General features: G+C 37.2%; 3 protein-coding genes across 6 annotated transcripts; 2 read left to right on the top strand and 1 right to left on the bottom strand.

The window, feature by feature from the left end:
• Window positions 1-486: 486 nt before the first annotated feature.
• Window positions 487-9,504, top strand: dna2 (DNA replication helicase/nuclease 2). Its single transcript, XM_020941575.2, is given in 26 exon segments — window positions 487-736; window positions 1,192-1,245; window positions 1,332-1,577; window positions 1,579-1,918; window positions 2,042-2,135; window positions 2,198-2,347; window positions 2,810-2,993; window positions 3,177-3,325; window positions 3,407-3,529; window positions 3,603-3,831; window positions 3,910-4,024; window positions 4,151-4,307; window positions 4,382-4,573; window positions 5,268-5,498; window positions 5,598-5,711; window positions 5,821-5,930; window positions 5,999-6,108; window positions 6,199-6,327; window positions 6,395-6,487; window positions 6,595-6,788; window positions 6,903-6,992; window positions 7,074-7,287; window positions 7,355-7,444; window positions 7,518-7,703; window positions 8,106-8,252; window positions 9,037-9,504. Coding segments are annotated over 26 exon segments (3,819 nt in total). The 5' UTR covers window positions 487-712; the 3' UTR covers window positions 9,091-9,504.
• A 51-nt stretch (window positions 9,505-9,555) lies between these two features.
• Window positions 9,556-11,648, bottom strand: LOC110175291 (phenazine biosynthesis-like domain-containing protein 1). 2 transcript variants are annotated; one of them, XM_055154533.1, is made up of 10 exons: window positions 11,459-11,648; window positions 11,255-11,354; window positions 10,706-10,804; window positions 10,527-10,636; window positions 10,427-10,456; window positions 10,257-10,345; window positions 10,078-10,169; window positions 9,931-9,974; window positions 9,798-9,860; window positions 9,556-9,718 (listed from the first exon to the last, which is right to left on the bottom strand). In XM_055154533.1, exons 1-9 carry the CDS (start codon window positions 11,540-11,542, stop codon window positions 9,816-9,818), a joined length of 693 nt encoding a protein of 230 aa, XP_055010508.1. In that variant the 5' UTR covers window positions 11,543-11,648; the 3' UTR covers window positions 9,556-9,718; window positions 9,798-9,815. The 2 variants fall into 2 exon arrangements, with proteins under 2 accessions (XP_055010508.1, XP_020797101.1); XM_020941442.2 differs by having other exon boundaries at window positions 9,931-10,014; window positions 11,459-11,646.
• A 253-nt stretch (window positions 11,649-11,901) lies between these two features.
• Window positions 11,902-15,604, top strand: hnrnph3 (heterogeneous nuclear ribonucleoprotein H3 (2H9)). Of its 3 annotated transcripts, none has more exons than XM_020941432.2 (11): window positions 11,902-12,042; window positions 12,526-12,617; window positions 12,711-12,866; window positions 12,943-13,086; window positions 13,432-13,570; window positions 13,972-14,171; window positions 14,271-14,366; window positions 14,443-14,549; window positions 14,691-14,826; window positions 14,915-14,971; window positions 15,057-15,604. In XM_020941432.2, exons 2-11 carry the CDS (start codon window positions 12,530-12,532, stop codon window positions 15,110-15,112), a joined length of 1,179 nt encoding a protein of 392 aa, XP_020797091.1. In that variant the 5' UTR covers window positions 11,902-12,042; window positions 12,526-12,529; the 3' UTR covers window positions 15,113-15,604. The 3 variants fall into 3 exon arrangements, with proteins under 3 accessions (XP_020797091.1, XP_055010507.1, XP_055010506.1); XM_055154532.1 differs by lacking the exon at window positions 11,902-12,042 and adding an exon at window positions 12,361-12,379; XM_055154531.1 differs by lacking the exon at window positions 11,902-12,042 and adding an exon at window positions 12,392-12,410.
• Window positions 15,605-15,671: the final 67 nt, after the last annotated feature.

The following is a 15,671-nucleotide window of genomic DNA, read 5'->3' on the forward strand; positions in this document are numbered from 1 at the left end:
CCTAAAAAACAGGCCCAAGTGAGGCAATTCTCAACCTAAGATAAGATAGACCTAGAGCAGATATATCTAGGCCTAGCTGTGGTCTAATGAGCCTTTTGCCTTTTTCATACGTCTAAGATGCTCATCAGTCACCCTTTTGTTGCCACTGTGCTATAAAAGGGGACTGCTGACTTGCAGTAATGATGTAAACATAGTGATTTAAACAGAGAGGAAAGAAAAAAGGGTAAAGAATTTTTTTTTTTTACATAAAGGAATGGGAGAAGAAAATGTATTTGATATAAAAGATACAGTACTTGTATATAGGCTGCTATTTATTGGGTATTATTTATGGCTTACACTCGATACTTCTGGAAATAGAATAAAATAAAATTGCAAAATGTTTTGAGTAGACGGGAGAAATACTGTTACTGCCCTCTGCTGGTCTGCCAATAGGAGTACACATTTTCTCCACCAGATGGCGCCACTATCTACCGGAAACCCCTAAAGGACATTTCCGTTGCGCGAAATGACAAAAAAGCGCTCCAAATCCGATGCAACGAAAGAAAGACATGACATTCAAAGATACGGAGAAGTTCATACCTGCGACTTCTCACACACGTGGATTAGATGAGCGCGATGCACGGTTTTTCTTTTCTTTTTATTTACTCGCAACGCTTTCATAAGAGCATAGTGTATTGGATCTGAAAGAGTCGTGTGCACACTGCATTTCATCATGAGCAAACTCAAGAAAACTAAGGTAAGATCTATGAATTTACTTTATTATGTGGTCGAATATAACGTAGCAGTCATTAAAACCAGCAGATCTGTTAAACAATCCACGTTGTCATCCCTATTCAGTCAATCAAATAACTATTTATCCCTTAAAGGCAAATTAAGAATCCCCTATGCATGCTTAATTAAACTAATGCAAACATATAAAACTTGTAAGTTGTAGTGGTAGTGACAGTTTAGACGTTACTGAACAAATATATACAAAATTGAACAATGTATAGACTACTGTACAAAATTATGCTGTGTAGAAAATATTCCTTATTAAATTGTAGTATGACCATAATCTGAATTTAAGGCAAGGAGTGGACAAAACGATTATTTGGCTGAATACCAAAACTAGCACCACCCTGTGATTGTTTAATTATTGATAGTCATATTTTTTATACTGTCCTGTTTTATAACCCTACCATTTCGCAATAGGTTGTGCAAGGAGGTGTGAGAAACATTTCGTCCTTCTTTAGTGCGCCTAAAAAGGTATAGTAGTGATTTTTATCCATACATATTGGTAATGATGATATTGTTCTGTTGATAAAGTACATAGTAATTTGTGTTTTGTACAGGATGTGGCAACTAAGCCCTTTAAAGCTGGAGTAGCTGGAATCTCTACAATTAAAGCTTTGCTAAAATCACCAACTAAAAGGAAAATTTGGGATTTGGAGAATGACCTTCCATCTTCACCTGATTTTGTTATTTCTATTCCCGAGACACCAACAAGTCAAAACAAAAGTGAACTAAATCCTAGTCCAAGAAAAGGATTGGTTAGTTTAGAAAATACCGGACCAATGTCTCCTCTCTGTCGTAGCCCTAAGTTCAAAGACTTCTCAGCTTGCAAAGGAAAAACAAAATGGAGAGAGAAGAGGAACTGGATCATTGAAAAGACTGTTTAGCCCTCCTGAAAATTCACAACAAGCAAAGAGAACAAAAATTGCATTAACTCACAGAGACACAAACTCGAAAGATGAGGTTTTAAAGTCTAAAAACACCTCACATAAATTTGAAGTTGCTGAAGTTCCCAAACAGTCAGATCATAGTAACAAAGATGAATGCTATACAGTTATAACAGATTTAACAGATAGGGAAGTCAAGGATGGAATGAAAAAATTTTATGGAGAGAAACAAGAAAACCAGCCAACGACGACAACAGCAGGTAGTGGTCACGTATATATTTTTGATAACCAATGTATGTCATTTTTTGAAATATGTTTCTCTCCTGTATATGTAAAACAATAATAATAATTTTAGTTGTTTTTTTTTACCACATTAAACGCAGCAACTTTGGATCCAAATTTACAGGATGACTTGCTGGATGATGACTGGTTTACTGAGGAGATGGAGGAAAATGAAAATAAACCCAAAAAACTGAGGTACTATATAAATATTTACTCTTCGTTTTACACACTTTTACTGATGTTTTCTGATTTTGCAGGAAAGTTCCAGACCATGTCTTTCTCTCCTCAGGACCAAATAACCGCTATTGGGTTTTAGATGTTGAAGAAAGTCCTGGTTCAAAGACTCTGACAATCTCAAGCCATAAATCACTACAACCAACCGAGACGTGTCTGCTGAAAGATGGGTGGTAATGATGTTCAGTCAAGCTATGTAGAAAATGAATTAAAGTCGTAATTGGCTAATAGGCTGCGTTCATATCCTAGAATTTGATGAAGTAATACTTTCAGATGGGGAGCAGAGGCCTTTATAACTCACTCTGGGTTTGACGCTGCAAGTTTGTCATTTGAATCTTCTAACTCAAGGTCCTTTCAATCGACAACAATCACGTCTTTGGTGTTGAGTAATGGCACTTTGTTAAGCAATTGTGAAAACATTATTCCACCTTAGGTCAACAAAAAACTGCACAATGTCAGCACAAATGAAGAGGAAACAGGCACAACAATATAACAATAACTCAATTTTGCCAAATGTAATTGGGAATCTAATTGTGAATGCTATTGTCAGAAAAATTGCAAGTGGCTATTCGTAAAAATTAAGAAAAATGCTCAGCCATACTTTCTGTTCTTTCTGTTGTGTTTCTTTATTTCAGGGAGATGTCACCTGTTTTGTGTGGTGATGTGATACACCTTGAGGGCTGCTGTCAAAATGGATCTTGGATAGTAGAACGGGAGCGAGGCTTTTTAGTGTTGCACCCAGACACTTTGATCTCAGGAACAAGTATTGCAAGTGGCATTAGATGTATGAGAAGAGCAGTGCTAGGTGACATGTTCAAGGTAAAATTGTTATTTGTTGCACTGTTGTCTAGGTATTTGTTCTCTGCTCACATGCTATACTCTGTTCCCTGCTTAACGTGAAACCAATTCTATGACAATTCACACTGAATGTCTCTCCCCACTCTTCACCCATTCTTCAAATTGCTTCCAGTATGGTTTACAAATTTATTTTTATTCTGTCAGACATTTGATGGTGGTTCAAAGCAGATGCTGAATGGCACTATGGTCCATGAAGTCTTCCAAAAGGCAGCCATGGCCAAAGACTTTTCCTCAGAGAACCTTTTTAAACTGGGAGATCAGGCCCTGCATAGTCCTCGCTATTTGGCTGACATGTAGGTATTGCTAAAATGGACATCTAAATTTGATTTACTTACTATACTAAAACTACATTAAAATTCCCCTATATTTTGCAGGTACAGTTTGGGAGTAACACAAGAAGAGATGAAGCAGGAGCTACATGATTACTTGCCCTCACTTGAGCTGTGGGCAAGAGATTACCTTGATGTGCACAAACCAAAAATCACAAATCACAAAAAGTAGGTTCATAGACAATTACTGTTGTAATAGATTGTGTTTTTTTCATTTCTGTTTAATATTATCAAATTTCAGCTCCAACAATGGCAGAGCAAAGGACACAGCTGTCACCATTAATGAACTTGCAGATATAGAAGAAAATGTGTGGTCACCAAGATTTGGCTTAAAGGGAAAAATTGACGTGACAGCACAAGTATCTATACAAAGACCACGAAATGCAAGCCACCAAATGTCAGAAATTAAAACCGTTCCCCTTGAACTTAAAACTGGCAAAGAGTCTAACTCTATAGAGCACCGCAGTCAGGTTTGTTAAATATCAAATGTTTAATCAGTAATGAAAAAGTATTTCTCCTTCCATGTGTTTAATGGTGATTTGTTTTAGGTGATTCTTTACACTTTGATGAGCTCTGAGAGATACAGTACTGACACTGGCTTCTTACTTTACCTAAAAACTGGTAACTTGCATCCTGTTGTAGCTGGACACATGGATCGTAGAGGTATACTTATTTATCAATGGCAAAATATGATATTTTATACATTTTACATACAGTTGGATAAATATTTTCTATACATACGATTTTATCCATTTATTTATTTATTGTTTTAAATTTGGATTTTTGCAGAGCTGGTGAAGCTAAGAAATACATTGGTTCATTTCATTAATAACAGTCTTGAGAAAAAGGATGATAAAAGTTATTTGAGTAGACTCCCTGATATTGTATCAAACAGACAAACCTGCCAGTACTGTCCTCAGAGGAGAAACTGTGCTTTATATGAGAGGTGCGTAATTAACACTACATTTATTTCTGGAAGTAAACATTTTTTCAATCTCAACCTACTTTGTCTAATTTCAGAGCCCTAGATGGTAATCCTGAGCATTTACCAGAGAGCGTCATTCGTGACTTTTTGGATCAAGAGACTGGTCACATAACTGTCTCACACTTGAAATACTTTGCCCACTGGCTCCTGCTCTGTTGTCTTGAGGCGAAAACAATGGAGTCTAAAAATGGACGAAAAAATGTGTGGCTGCTATCGCCTGAGGAAGGGTGAGTTACACGTTACACACTGGCATTATTCAATATTATCAGAATCTGCAAAACTTCATTAACTTAAAAGTATATAACTGTAACGAACAGTAACAGGCACTAATCGAGACATGGTAAAATAAAGTAAAAAAGACGGGATAAAAGGGAAAAACATCTTTAAAAAAACTTAAGTACAATCAGCTGTGTCCATTGTAACTGCCCATATTTATCTGGGTACCAAAAGCTGATAATTATCTAATTTCTGGTGTTATCAAATTATTGAAACTTCATGTCAACAGTTACATCAGATCAGATGTAAGCAATCTGATTTTTGTTTTTTGTCACACCTCACATGATGCCAAGTAAAATGTGTTTGTTTTTAAAAAAAAAAAGAGAACCAAACTGGCAAAGACATAAGTGAGAACATATTAAAGATTTAGATTTATTCCACCAATTAACTGACCTGTGTCGGCTGATGTTTTTGATCTGATTATTGGTATGTTCACTGTTTACAGACACAAAACATCTAATATTGGGTTGTCTGATTATTCTAGATTTTTACTGACCATTTAAATGTACCCACTGTCTTCATAATATCACAATATCTTAATTATTGCATCTAGTTGTGTTACAAATATTCAATAAACAAAGTTGGAAAATATGACTTGAGTACAAAAATGCTGATTCTATGTAACTGATGTGTGCTTTCTCACAGTGAAAAGAATGGCAGTTGCATTGGAAACCTACAGCTCAGTGGTGCAGTGGTGACCCAGGCTGATGGTGTTTACCTGCATCACTTCAGGAGGAGGAGCTCTCAGGGGTCAGGGGGTAGTCTGGATTCTGGAGATCGAATAGTTCTTAGTGACCAAGAAGGACGCTTTGTTGGTTTAGCCACAGGATACGTGTGTGAGGTCAGCAGTGCATTTGTCAGCTGTACACTGGACAGGTGAGTATAAATGGAAATATGCAATGTTAGCTCATGTTGTCCAGCCAAAATATGTAGTGCATTTACATTTATCTGTGCTGCTGCTGTTTTGTGTTTCAGGGATGTGTCAAAGTTTAAGAGTGTCTTGTTTCGAATGGACGGTGACGAAGGAGTGGTGGGTTTGAGCACTCACCTCACAAATCTGTCCAGGCTCATGGAGAACGCTCCTGACAGGTAAATGGTCTGTGAGCTAGTTTTAGTGCAGGGGAATGAATTATGAAGTAGTTGTACTGGACCTCCATATCAAGTGCATAAAACACTTTTGGATATGTTTATTTTTTAGTGATCGTTTGAGAGAACTGATTATTGACTTTCGGGCACCTGAGTTCATCTCTAACCTGAGCTCAGTTCTGCCAAGAGAGGCCAAAGACACAGTGGCAAATATTCTCAAAGGTCAGACTTGAAAATTTTAAAAGGCTTTTTTATCATTGTGGATTCATTATTTAATTGATTAATTACAGGTCTCAACAAACCTCAAAAACAGGCAATGAAGAAGGTTCTTCTATCTAAAGATTACACTTTAATTGTTGGGATGCCAGGCACAGGCAAAACCACCACCATTTGCACTTTGGTAATTTAGGGTATATTCTATATTTTTGAGTTCTCTTGTTTTACAGTATTATTTGGAAATCATTCTGTCATTTCATGAAACAAATCTTAGGTTCGCATACTACATGCATGTGGGTTCAGTGTCCTGTTGACCAGCTACACCCACTCAGCTGTTGACAACATCCTCCTGAAACTGAAGCGTTTTCGGATTGGATTTCTGCGTCTGGGCCAAGGGCAAAAGGTATGGTTTGACATATATGAGTTTGCAATGCACAAGTTTAATTTAAAATGTTCTATCTGTGCTTCAGGTTCATCCAGACATTCTACCGTACACTGAAGAAAGTGCAAGAAAAAAGGGAGTTCAAACGCTGTCAGACTTGGAAGAACTTTACAATAAGGAGGTCAGATTTGCTTCTTTAACTTTTAAACTATTGCTCACAGTGACACTGAATTGTTCTTTTTAATTTTTTTTTAAAATTTTTTTTATTTATTTATTTATTTTTTAAAGATGGTTGTGGCAACAACATGTATGGGGATAAAACACCCAATTTTTTCCCGGCGCAAATTTGATTTTTGCATAGTAGATGAAGCATCACAAATCAGCCAGCCAGTCTGCCTCGGGCCACTTTTCTATGCAAAAAGATTTGTCCTTGTGGGTGATCATCAACAACTGCCACCAATAGTGCAAAACCATGAAGCTAGGTACACACAATTTTATATTTAAATTATCTGTATGTCTATAAATATTTCATTCTTCTGCAAATGAACACTGATCAGATGAGACTTGATTAGAAGAAAATAAATGCTTTTCAATAGGTCTTTAGGTATGGACGAAAGCCTCTTCAAACGATTGGAGCGCAACAGTGAAGCAGTGGTCCAACTAAATGTACAATACAGAATGAACAGGTACAGACAGGATCAATGGACCGCTGTAGTATAATCCAGTGGAAAATAATCTATTTTAAATAACATATTGTACCCCCTCAGGCAGATTATGTCTCTCAGTAATTCACTCATGTATGAAGGCCGTCTGGAGTGTGGCTCGGAGCGTACCGCCTGTGCCCAGGTCACATTGCCTTTCCTGCCCTCTGTCCAATCAGAGCTCAGTTCCCACTCAAAGAGCCACCCTCAACATGACCTGACATGGATACAAGACGCACTACTACCAGACAACACTGTTTGCTTCCTGGACTGTTCAGTGGTTGGTTGAAATTAAAATTTGAATTGATTAATACACATACATAAGTAATTATTTGTCTTTCTTCAAGGTACCAGCTTTGGAGTCAGTGGAGCAGGGCGGTGTAAGCAATCAAACTGAGGCAGAAGTTGTGCATTTACTACTGTCACTACTTATAAAGGTATTCACAAGATTTATTAATATTTCATTTCACTTTTTAGCTTTAAATATTTGTTATTTACACTTTTACACAGGCTGGGTGTAAACCAAGTGACATCGGCGTTATTGCCCCGTATCGGCAGCAGTTGAAATCAATCTCTGGTTTGCTTCAGTCATCCACATTTATTGGTGTTGAAGTTAATACAGTGGACAAGTACCAAGGACGAGACAAGAGTGTAATTGTGCTCTCTTTTGTGAGGAGCACTACAGAGGAGGGAAATGTAAGTTGGTATTAATTAGGCCTGTCGCGAAAATGTATCATGTGTATATTGACTTTGCACTACTCAGACATTTTTGGTTATTTCTTTGACATATATGATAAGATTTAAGACAAAAGGTTGCATACATCATTTATATGACTCATTACACATGCAGACTATTTACTAAGTGTTTCATTCTGCCATTTATTGATTGCAGCTCATGATTTTTTTTTTTTAGCAATATTTTATATTTAGGATATTTTTTGTTCTGAAAACAGAAACTTAGTAGTTAAACTTACTGTTTATTGTATATTTACTTCAGCAATATATCATACTTCAAAGTTAGTTATCATGACAGGCCTAGTTGCTATTTTCAGTGTAAATATTCTGAAACATAATAAAACTCTTGGTTTTTCTTCTTAGTTAGGTGAACTGCTGAAGGACTGGCGTCGCTTAAATGTGGCCATCACCAGAGCCAAACACAAGCTGCTGATGGTGGGCTCTGCCTCTACACTGCGAAGGTACGAACCTGTGGAGAAACTGCTCAGACATCTCCATCAAGAGAACATGATATCCTCTTTTTTTAGAAAGACAAGTGGCGCTGTAGATCATTGTTTTATATTTTGGTCATAGTAAACTGCTGAACTGGTGGTACTGAATTTTGTTTAACTGTAACTTTTCTGGCGGACGGTCTGTCAAATGCTTTCCTCTGTGGAGATGTTATTACTTTGTCTGAAATGTTTCACAGTATGGTATTAAACTTTTCTATCTTCATGGAAAGCAAACCAGACCAAGTTATAGGTCAGATTTGTGTAGAGGCAACTCCGCTCAGTCAGAATGCCTGTTATTTTAAGTATTTTTGAGCTATAAAACCACCTGTAATTGAGTAAATGTAAGGTAGTGCTGTTTAATGTCATACTGTGGTATATTCCAAGCAGAGCAGTGACGTCTATAGAAACACACATGGACATGGACCACGGACCCTCCTCCAGAAAAGTTTGACAATGCAGCTTTTAAAACTACAGACACAGAAGCAAAAAATGAATTGAGTAAAAGTGTCACATAAAAATTAACTTGAGTAAAACATATTTGTTTACATAGTTTAATGAATGAAAATTTACTACATTGAACATTTTGAAAATTTACCTGTCAAAGTCTATTATCTTTATAAAGAATTGTGCTAATTTTTGGTTAACACTGACTGAAATGGCAAGAATGTCAGGGTAATACTAGATTACTCAAACATGCATGAATTATTTAGATATAAAATCTGAGGGAAAACAATTATAACATGTCTCCTTTTGATTCAATCGCTGATTCCAATGACAGAGGTTTTCCTTAACCAGCATTTTACATGATAAAGCTCCCTCCTGCTGCCCACAAAACCCTTCCCAGATTTTTACTGTGAAAAATTATGATGACCATGATGACCATCAATATGGCAGCTACTTCATTATTCCAAAAGATGTGAATTATCTTAAGTTATCTTGAAGGTACTTAATTGATGCCTCCATATAATTTCATAAGCTCACATTTCTGTTTTAACATGTGTTATTTTAGTAGATTTTGTAAATTTTAATACCAGAAAAGCCTCATAATTTTAGATAAAAGATAAGTTGTAGCACCTTTTGTACACCTTTTGAAAGCGCACAAACTAAGGGTCATGTTTTGTTTCATAACATATTTGGACCCAATAAGACTGGTGAGGTTGATGCCCATTCATGGATTTATTCATTCTTTTAATGTTTACTAAACAATTTGTTGATTTGCACTGTACATTTTAATTAACATTTTAAATTTGAATAAATAATGTAAGCCTCAAGTGTAATTTTTACCTCTGTCAGCACTCTGCACATTCACAATTATGAGAATATTTTACTGTAGTACATTTTTAATAGATCCAAATTTGTTCATCTCTTTTCATTATATAGTGATTGTTCCCCGCATTATAGTAACAGTAGTCCCAGATATGTTGATTCTTCCATCGTCTCTCACTTCTAGCTCCATTTCTCCACCTCTGCTAGAACACTGGTAAGCTATAATCAAATAAAAAAGTACCACTCTTATAATATAACTGGAAAATATGTAAAAAAAGTTGTTGTTAGTTTTTATTACCGAGTAATTTGTGTTTTCCTAGTTTCTCAGCCCAATAGCTCCCCAAGACTGTGTGGGCCGAACCTGCCAAAACAAACAGTGTTACAGGTGGGGCAGTTTATATACACATATTTAGCTGGTACTTTGACTTTACCAGTGACGGGATCCTCTGTGATTCCAAACCATGGAGCAAAATATCTGGAGTAGAAATCATATCCTGGTTGTTCATTTGGAGATCCTGTTGTCGAACATGAGATGATCATATCTGTATTGGTAGACTGTTCTTCTGTGTAAGGCTTACCTATTATTGTAACAATGACGCCTTTGACTTTTCCAGTTGTGTCACTTCTTTGCAGAGCAATGGGATCAATCTTTATGTTGCATAACTCTGATCTATGTCAGTGCAATCACAAGCATTAGTTTGCTATTAACATGATACATTTGACATTAAAATACTCACATCAAATGAAATGTAGTTACCTATCACATTTGTCCGCCAGTCGAATCAGGAGTTTCTTTGTCTTTGCACTCAAGTATACCTCCTGTACTGGGAGGCTTCCTACAGCTGCCTGTTAAATACACATAATGATAACAAATGTACAACAAATATTTCACAAAATTCATTAATTTTAGATATTTATACCACATACTTTAATTATGTCTCTGAACTCATTTGGATCCTAAAAAACAAAATGTTGCATTTGAGTAAATTTTGAGTTATTGCCTCAGGCTTTGTGTGAATAAACTTACTGCAGGGCTTGCGGGGTTGAGAGGAAAATCCATGACACAATTGTCCCCATAGCGGGTAACCCACAGCTCTCCGCTTCTGGTCTCAAACACCAGTTTGTTGTTTACGTTTTCTATGAAAGTTAGTGGGGTTCTCAGCTTCATTGTCATTAATTATATTTTGTACACATGTTGAAACTTACTTTCATACTGGAACAATACTCTTGCAGTGGCCAGAGTGGCGTGTCCACATAAATTCACTTCAGTGGTTGGTGTGAACCATCGTAGACGAAACCTTGACCCTATTAAAAAACTGTGTTATTGTTGTGTAAAACTTTTTTTTCCCCTATCATATATTTTTCAGTAATCTCATGGTGTGCAGTCTGACAGAATGCTCTCTGTGTGTTTGTGAAACAAAAAGTAGAAAATGGTGGCTTTAAAATGGGTTCATTGCATTGTTCTCCCACTTTCCAACAATGCAAGTCTTAGCTCTATATGTTTCACATTGTTTAGAGTGAGGATTCAGAATGCTGAGGACAGGAGTTTAGTTTGTGCAAATAGTGTCTATGAATGACCTTAGAGACATTCAACTGCCCCACAAGAATCCAAACTAAATAGACTAAGTAGTAAATCCCGAGTAGCACACATATGTAGGCTATCTGATAAGTAATTCTATTCAGTTAAGTTATGCAGGAACATAGTTGGACCACATTATGGATATAAAAAGCCTATAAATACGTTGACTGACTCACCTGTAGTGAAGTTATCAGATGGATTCAGTTTGATAATAAAAGCTGTTTCTGACAAGTTCATTTCTGCTGAGATCTTCTGGTACATTTCATCACTCAGCTCCTGTGATAATATTTACAATTTGGATAAAAACACGTTGCACTAAGCCCAGGTTAAACAGTGCTGGGGGAAAAGCTGTCCAAATCTTTTGTAAGAAATGTACTCACATGTTGTAGAGGACAGACTGCTGCAGGGTTGCCCTTAAAGGGTATGCTGGTGAAAGCATCCAATGTATAAACTGGAATCTCCATTTTGGTAATGAATCAAACCTGTGGTGGCCTGACGATGGATTGTTGTTGCCTGTTGTCTTAACAATGGTGAGTGAGTGAGTGACACAAGCAAAGTGTCACAGTTTTCAATGGACTTTGAACGCACCAGAACTGCGCTAACCCAATGAGTCTGACAGACATTCATTTGTATGGTTATGAGTCCAGCTGTTTATGCAGTGGTTTAGCATTTTTATTGCTGGATTGCCGTGAGAAAATTGGCATTATAGTGTTATTTTCTAACACATATGTTATTATGTACAGTTCACATATGTTTTGTTATCAAGAATAGATAAAAGTTTGTGTAACCCACCATCGTCATTGTGCATTTTCTTTATGTTGTCTTACAGGTAAACTAAAATTATTGTTGGTTTTATTACAGCTCAATGATTTTTGTAAAAAATATAATAACATGCACTCTAAATCTCGCGATACCAGCCCTGGTTTCTTATCGCTCTGCAGGAGGTGATCGGAGGAGACCGGTAGTAAGTCGATTGTCTGTAAATAACTTACTATGTAACCGATGTCGTTATTATATTTTATCGTGCTCTTTATTAATGATTAAATGCAATACTTTTTTGGCTATGTTACTGTTCAACCCTTGTGTAGTTTGGACTGTTCATTTGACCGCTGTCTTGTCCTACAGTTAGCCTCAGATGTTAGCTGGTAATGCTAATGGTAGTTTGTGTGAAATTAATGCATCAACTCAGAGAAATTAGTGTATAATTTGCATGCAAGTCCTAAAAAAGACCCCACTGAGTATTCGTTTCGTAATTGTGGACGTGCCTGAATACAGAGACTGCTTCCTCTGGATTTCAGAAGGTAGCGAGCGTTTTCAAATAACTAGTAGGAAGTAAGTGACGCTGTTGTGTCAGTGCACCTCACGTTCATTTGTGTTCAGAAATGTTTGCCCAGGTCTGGTGTGTACTGGGCTTCTTTGACACGAGCTTCTGTCTTTGCTGTGGTAGGAGGATGTCTGTAAACGAGGAGGGGTACGTGGTGAGGATCAGAGGATTACCTTGGTCCTGCACTCAAGAAGAAGTGGCCAGTTTCTTTTCAGGTGACACTATCTGCGTGTTTACACAAGGGTACAACAGAATAATGAATCTGAAGACTTTGTTTAAAGTTTTTTCCCCCCTCTGAATTGTATTAGATTGTGACATTGTAGGTCAAGTCAATGGGGTGTGTTTCACTTACTCCAAAGAAGGTCGTCCCAGTGGAGAAGCATTTATTGAACTAAAATCTGCAGAAGACTTCAAAAATGCTCTTGCCAAAGACAGAAAATACATGGGGCACAGGTACATAGAAGGTAAATCATGCACACAAGTATATTAAAGTCATTGTCTTTTATTTCATGTAATAACATTGTTCTGTGTGTATTTCAGTTTTCAAGTCAAATCTTAGTGAGATGCACTGGGTGCTGAAGCGCTGTGGTCCTGCCGACTATGACAGCTGCAGCGGTTGTATGCTGCGACTGCGAGGCCTTCCATTTGGATGTAGCAAGGAGGAAATAGTTCAGTTCTTCTCAGGTATTCCAGCATGAATATATTTGCCCCTCTATGCTGTGATCAAAGTGCAAATAAAACTAGTTAAAATGAAGACTGAACACCTCACTAAATGTGAATGTTCATTACTATTAAAAAGAAACTAGGGACACTCACATAAAAGGCAAAATACTCAAAATAGTGTTTGCTGTGGGTGTTTAGTTCAAACTCATGCAACTTCATTCATCATTACGCTATACCTCATTCTCAGTAAATCACTAATTATCTATCATGTAGTAGTTGTCACCAGTGATATGTGGGTTTGATTTTTCTTTTAAATTTTACCAGACTATCTACCGACCAATGTATTTATGTGTGCTTGGGTTGAAGGGTTGAGAATCGTGCCAAATGGGATTACTCTGCCAGTGGACTACCAGGGGAGGAGCACAGGGGAAGCCTTCGTGCAGTTTGCCTCAAAGGAGATAGCAGAAAAGGCTCTGGGGAAACACAAGGAAAGAATAGGGCACAGGTGGGACAGACGGGATCGGGACGGGCTGGACTGTTTGGGCTTCTGTTAAAACGTCTTGATAAATGCAACTAGTTTAAGGGGGCTATGTTAATTTATTTTAATATGTTGAAACTATTTGTTTAATTCAATTACAGAATACTTCAAATACAAATAAAGTTGCTAGTGGTAAGGAAAGGGGTATTTTTTGTATTTCAATGTTATTTTATAGTCCTTGTGAGTGATGGTTAAATTACCATTTGCTCTACTAATTTAATTACAGTGAAAGATTGATTATAATTAATCATAGGGAAAGATGTTTTGGGTTACAATCTTTCTGATGTTTTTGTACAATATATGTAAAGGGAGTGGATCATTGCTCCTGTTGACCATGCCCCCTCTATGGCCCATGCCTCGTGTTACAGGTACATAGAGATCTTCAAAAGCAGCCGTAATGAGATCCGAGCCTACTATGAGGTACCTCGGAGGGGTCTGGGAGGACAACGGCCTGGACCCTATGATAGACCAGTGATGACTGGGCCCAGGGGAGGTTTCTTCGGTCCAAGCCCTGGACGGGGAGGTGCCCTGATGGATAATATTAGAGGTGGTGGGGGTTATGGTGGAGGTATGATTTGTGGTGTTTTTAAATCTTGACCTTTCAAGGCTTGCTTCACATGAAACCTTTGCATGTAGTTAAGAACAAAGCCTCTTTTATTTTTCTTAGGTTATGGAGGGTTTGACAACTACAACGGATTCAATAATTATTGTTTTGGCAATGGGATGTTTGACGATCGAGGCAGAGGAGACAGAGGTGGAAGAGGTAAGTTACTCTCTTTATTTGAGTATGTTTTTTTTTGTTTTGATTTGTGTACAGTAGTTGTTTTGTTTCTCATTAGGTCTGGGAGGCCATGGTCAAGGTGATGGTGGCTCTGGCTTCCACAGTGGCCATTTTGTCCACATGAGGGGACTGCCTTTCCGTGCAACAGAGGGAGATATAGCAAAGGTAAGAACAAATGTCTAGAGTTTATTCCAAAAATGCAAAGGAGCAAACATGGCGTCTTTTAACATATTTAGCTATATATCAATTTTTGGAGTTAGGAAAGGCAACATTTGTCTTGCCTCACATGCTCTGTTGTATTTTTAGTTTTTTGCACCATTGAATCCTCTGAGGGTTCACATTGACGTGGCTCCCAATGGCAAAGCGACTGGAGAGGCAGATGTCGAGTTTCGCTCACATGAAGATGCAGTTGCTGCAATGTCCAAAGACAAAAACCACATGCGTCAGTTCTTTTTTGACAGTATCATTTTACCTGTAACCTTTTATATTTGTAGGCTAAATATATATTTATATATTTTTTCTTCTCACAGAGCATCGCTATATTGAACTTTTCCTCAACTCAACTGCAAGTGGCACAGCTGAAACAAGTAAGTTAAAATTTTCTCAAAAGTGCATGTGTACATTCAAATATATGCACGGTGCGTTGCCGATATCACCTCTGATCCTCCTCAGGCCGAGGCGGTGGTTACTACGGTAACTCTCGGAGCGGTCTACGATCGGGATACTGATTCTTCCTCCTGTTTGAGTCTATCCATCTTTTGTGTTGCATCTTCTTTGGCCACATTTTTCTAGAGCTGATCTGACATCACTGACCCCAAGTGAACGTAACTAATATGGAAAACATTGAAGCTTATATTGAAAAGTAGCTTTTGGTGTTTTAGACACATGTAACTTTAACATAAATTTAAAGCAATTTGTTTTGTAATTAAGTTATTTTTTTAAACACAAATGTATTTAAGTTTGTTGTGAGGTGGTGTATGTTTAGTTTTTGGTCAAAGTCCGCTGTTATTCTGATTTCAGATCAGCTAATGACCTAATAAGATGAATGTGAGCCTGTGTTTTATGAATGTTTTGAAAGTTCATTAAATGATTTAAGTTTAATATTGTATTCTGCTCTTGAAGAGCAGAAGTAAAAAAAAAAAAAAGTGTTTATATTTCAGCTGTAAGATGGTAATGCAGCTGTTGTACATTTGCATATTAAATTTTATATTTAATTCTCATTTCCTGCCTCAGGTTTTTGTTTTAGATTTGAAGTCTCGTAATGCAAGATACTATGCAGACAAAGTG

Source organism: Boleophthalmus pectinirostris, unplaced genomic scaffold (assembly GCF_026225935.1).
Source record: "Boleophthalmus pectinirostris isolate CB_2022bp ecotype Guang Dong unplaced genomic scaffold, ASM2622593v1 HiC_scaffold_19, whole genome shotgun sequence".
NCBI lineage: Eukaryota > Metazoa > Chordata > Actinopteri > Gobiiformes > Gobiidae > Boleophthalmus > Boleophthalmus pectinirostris.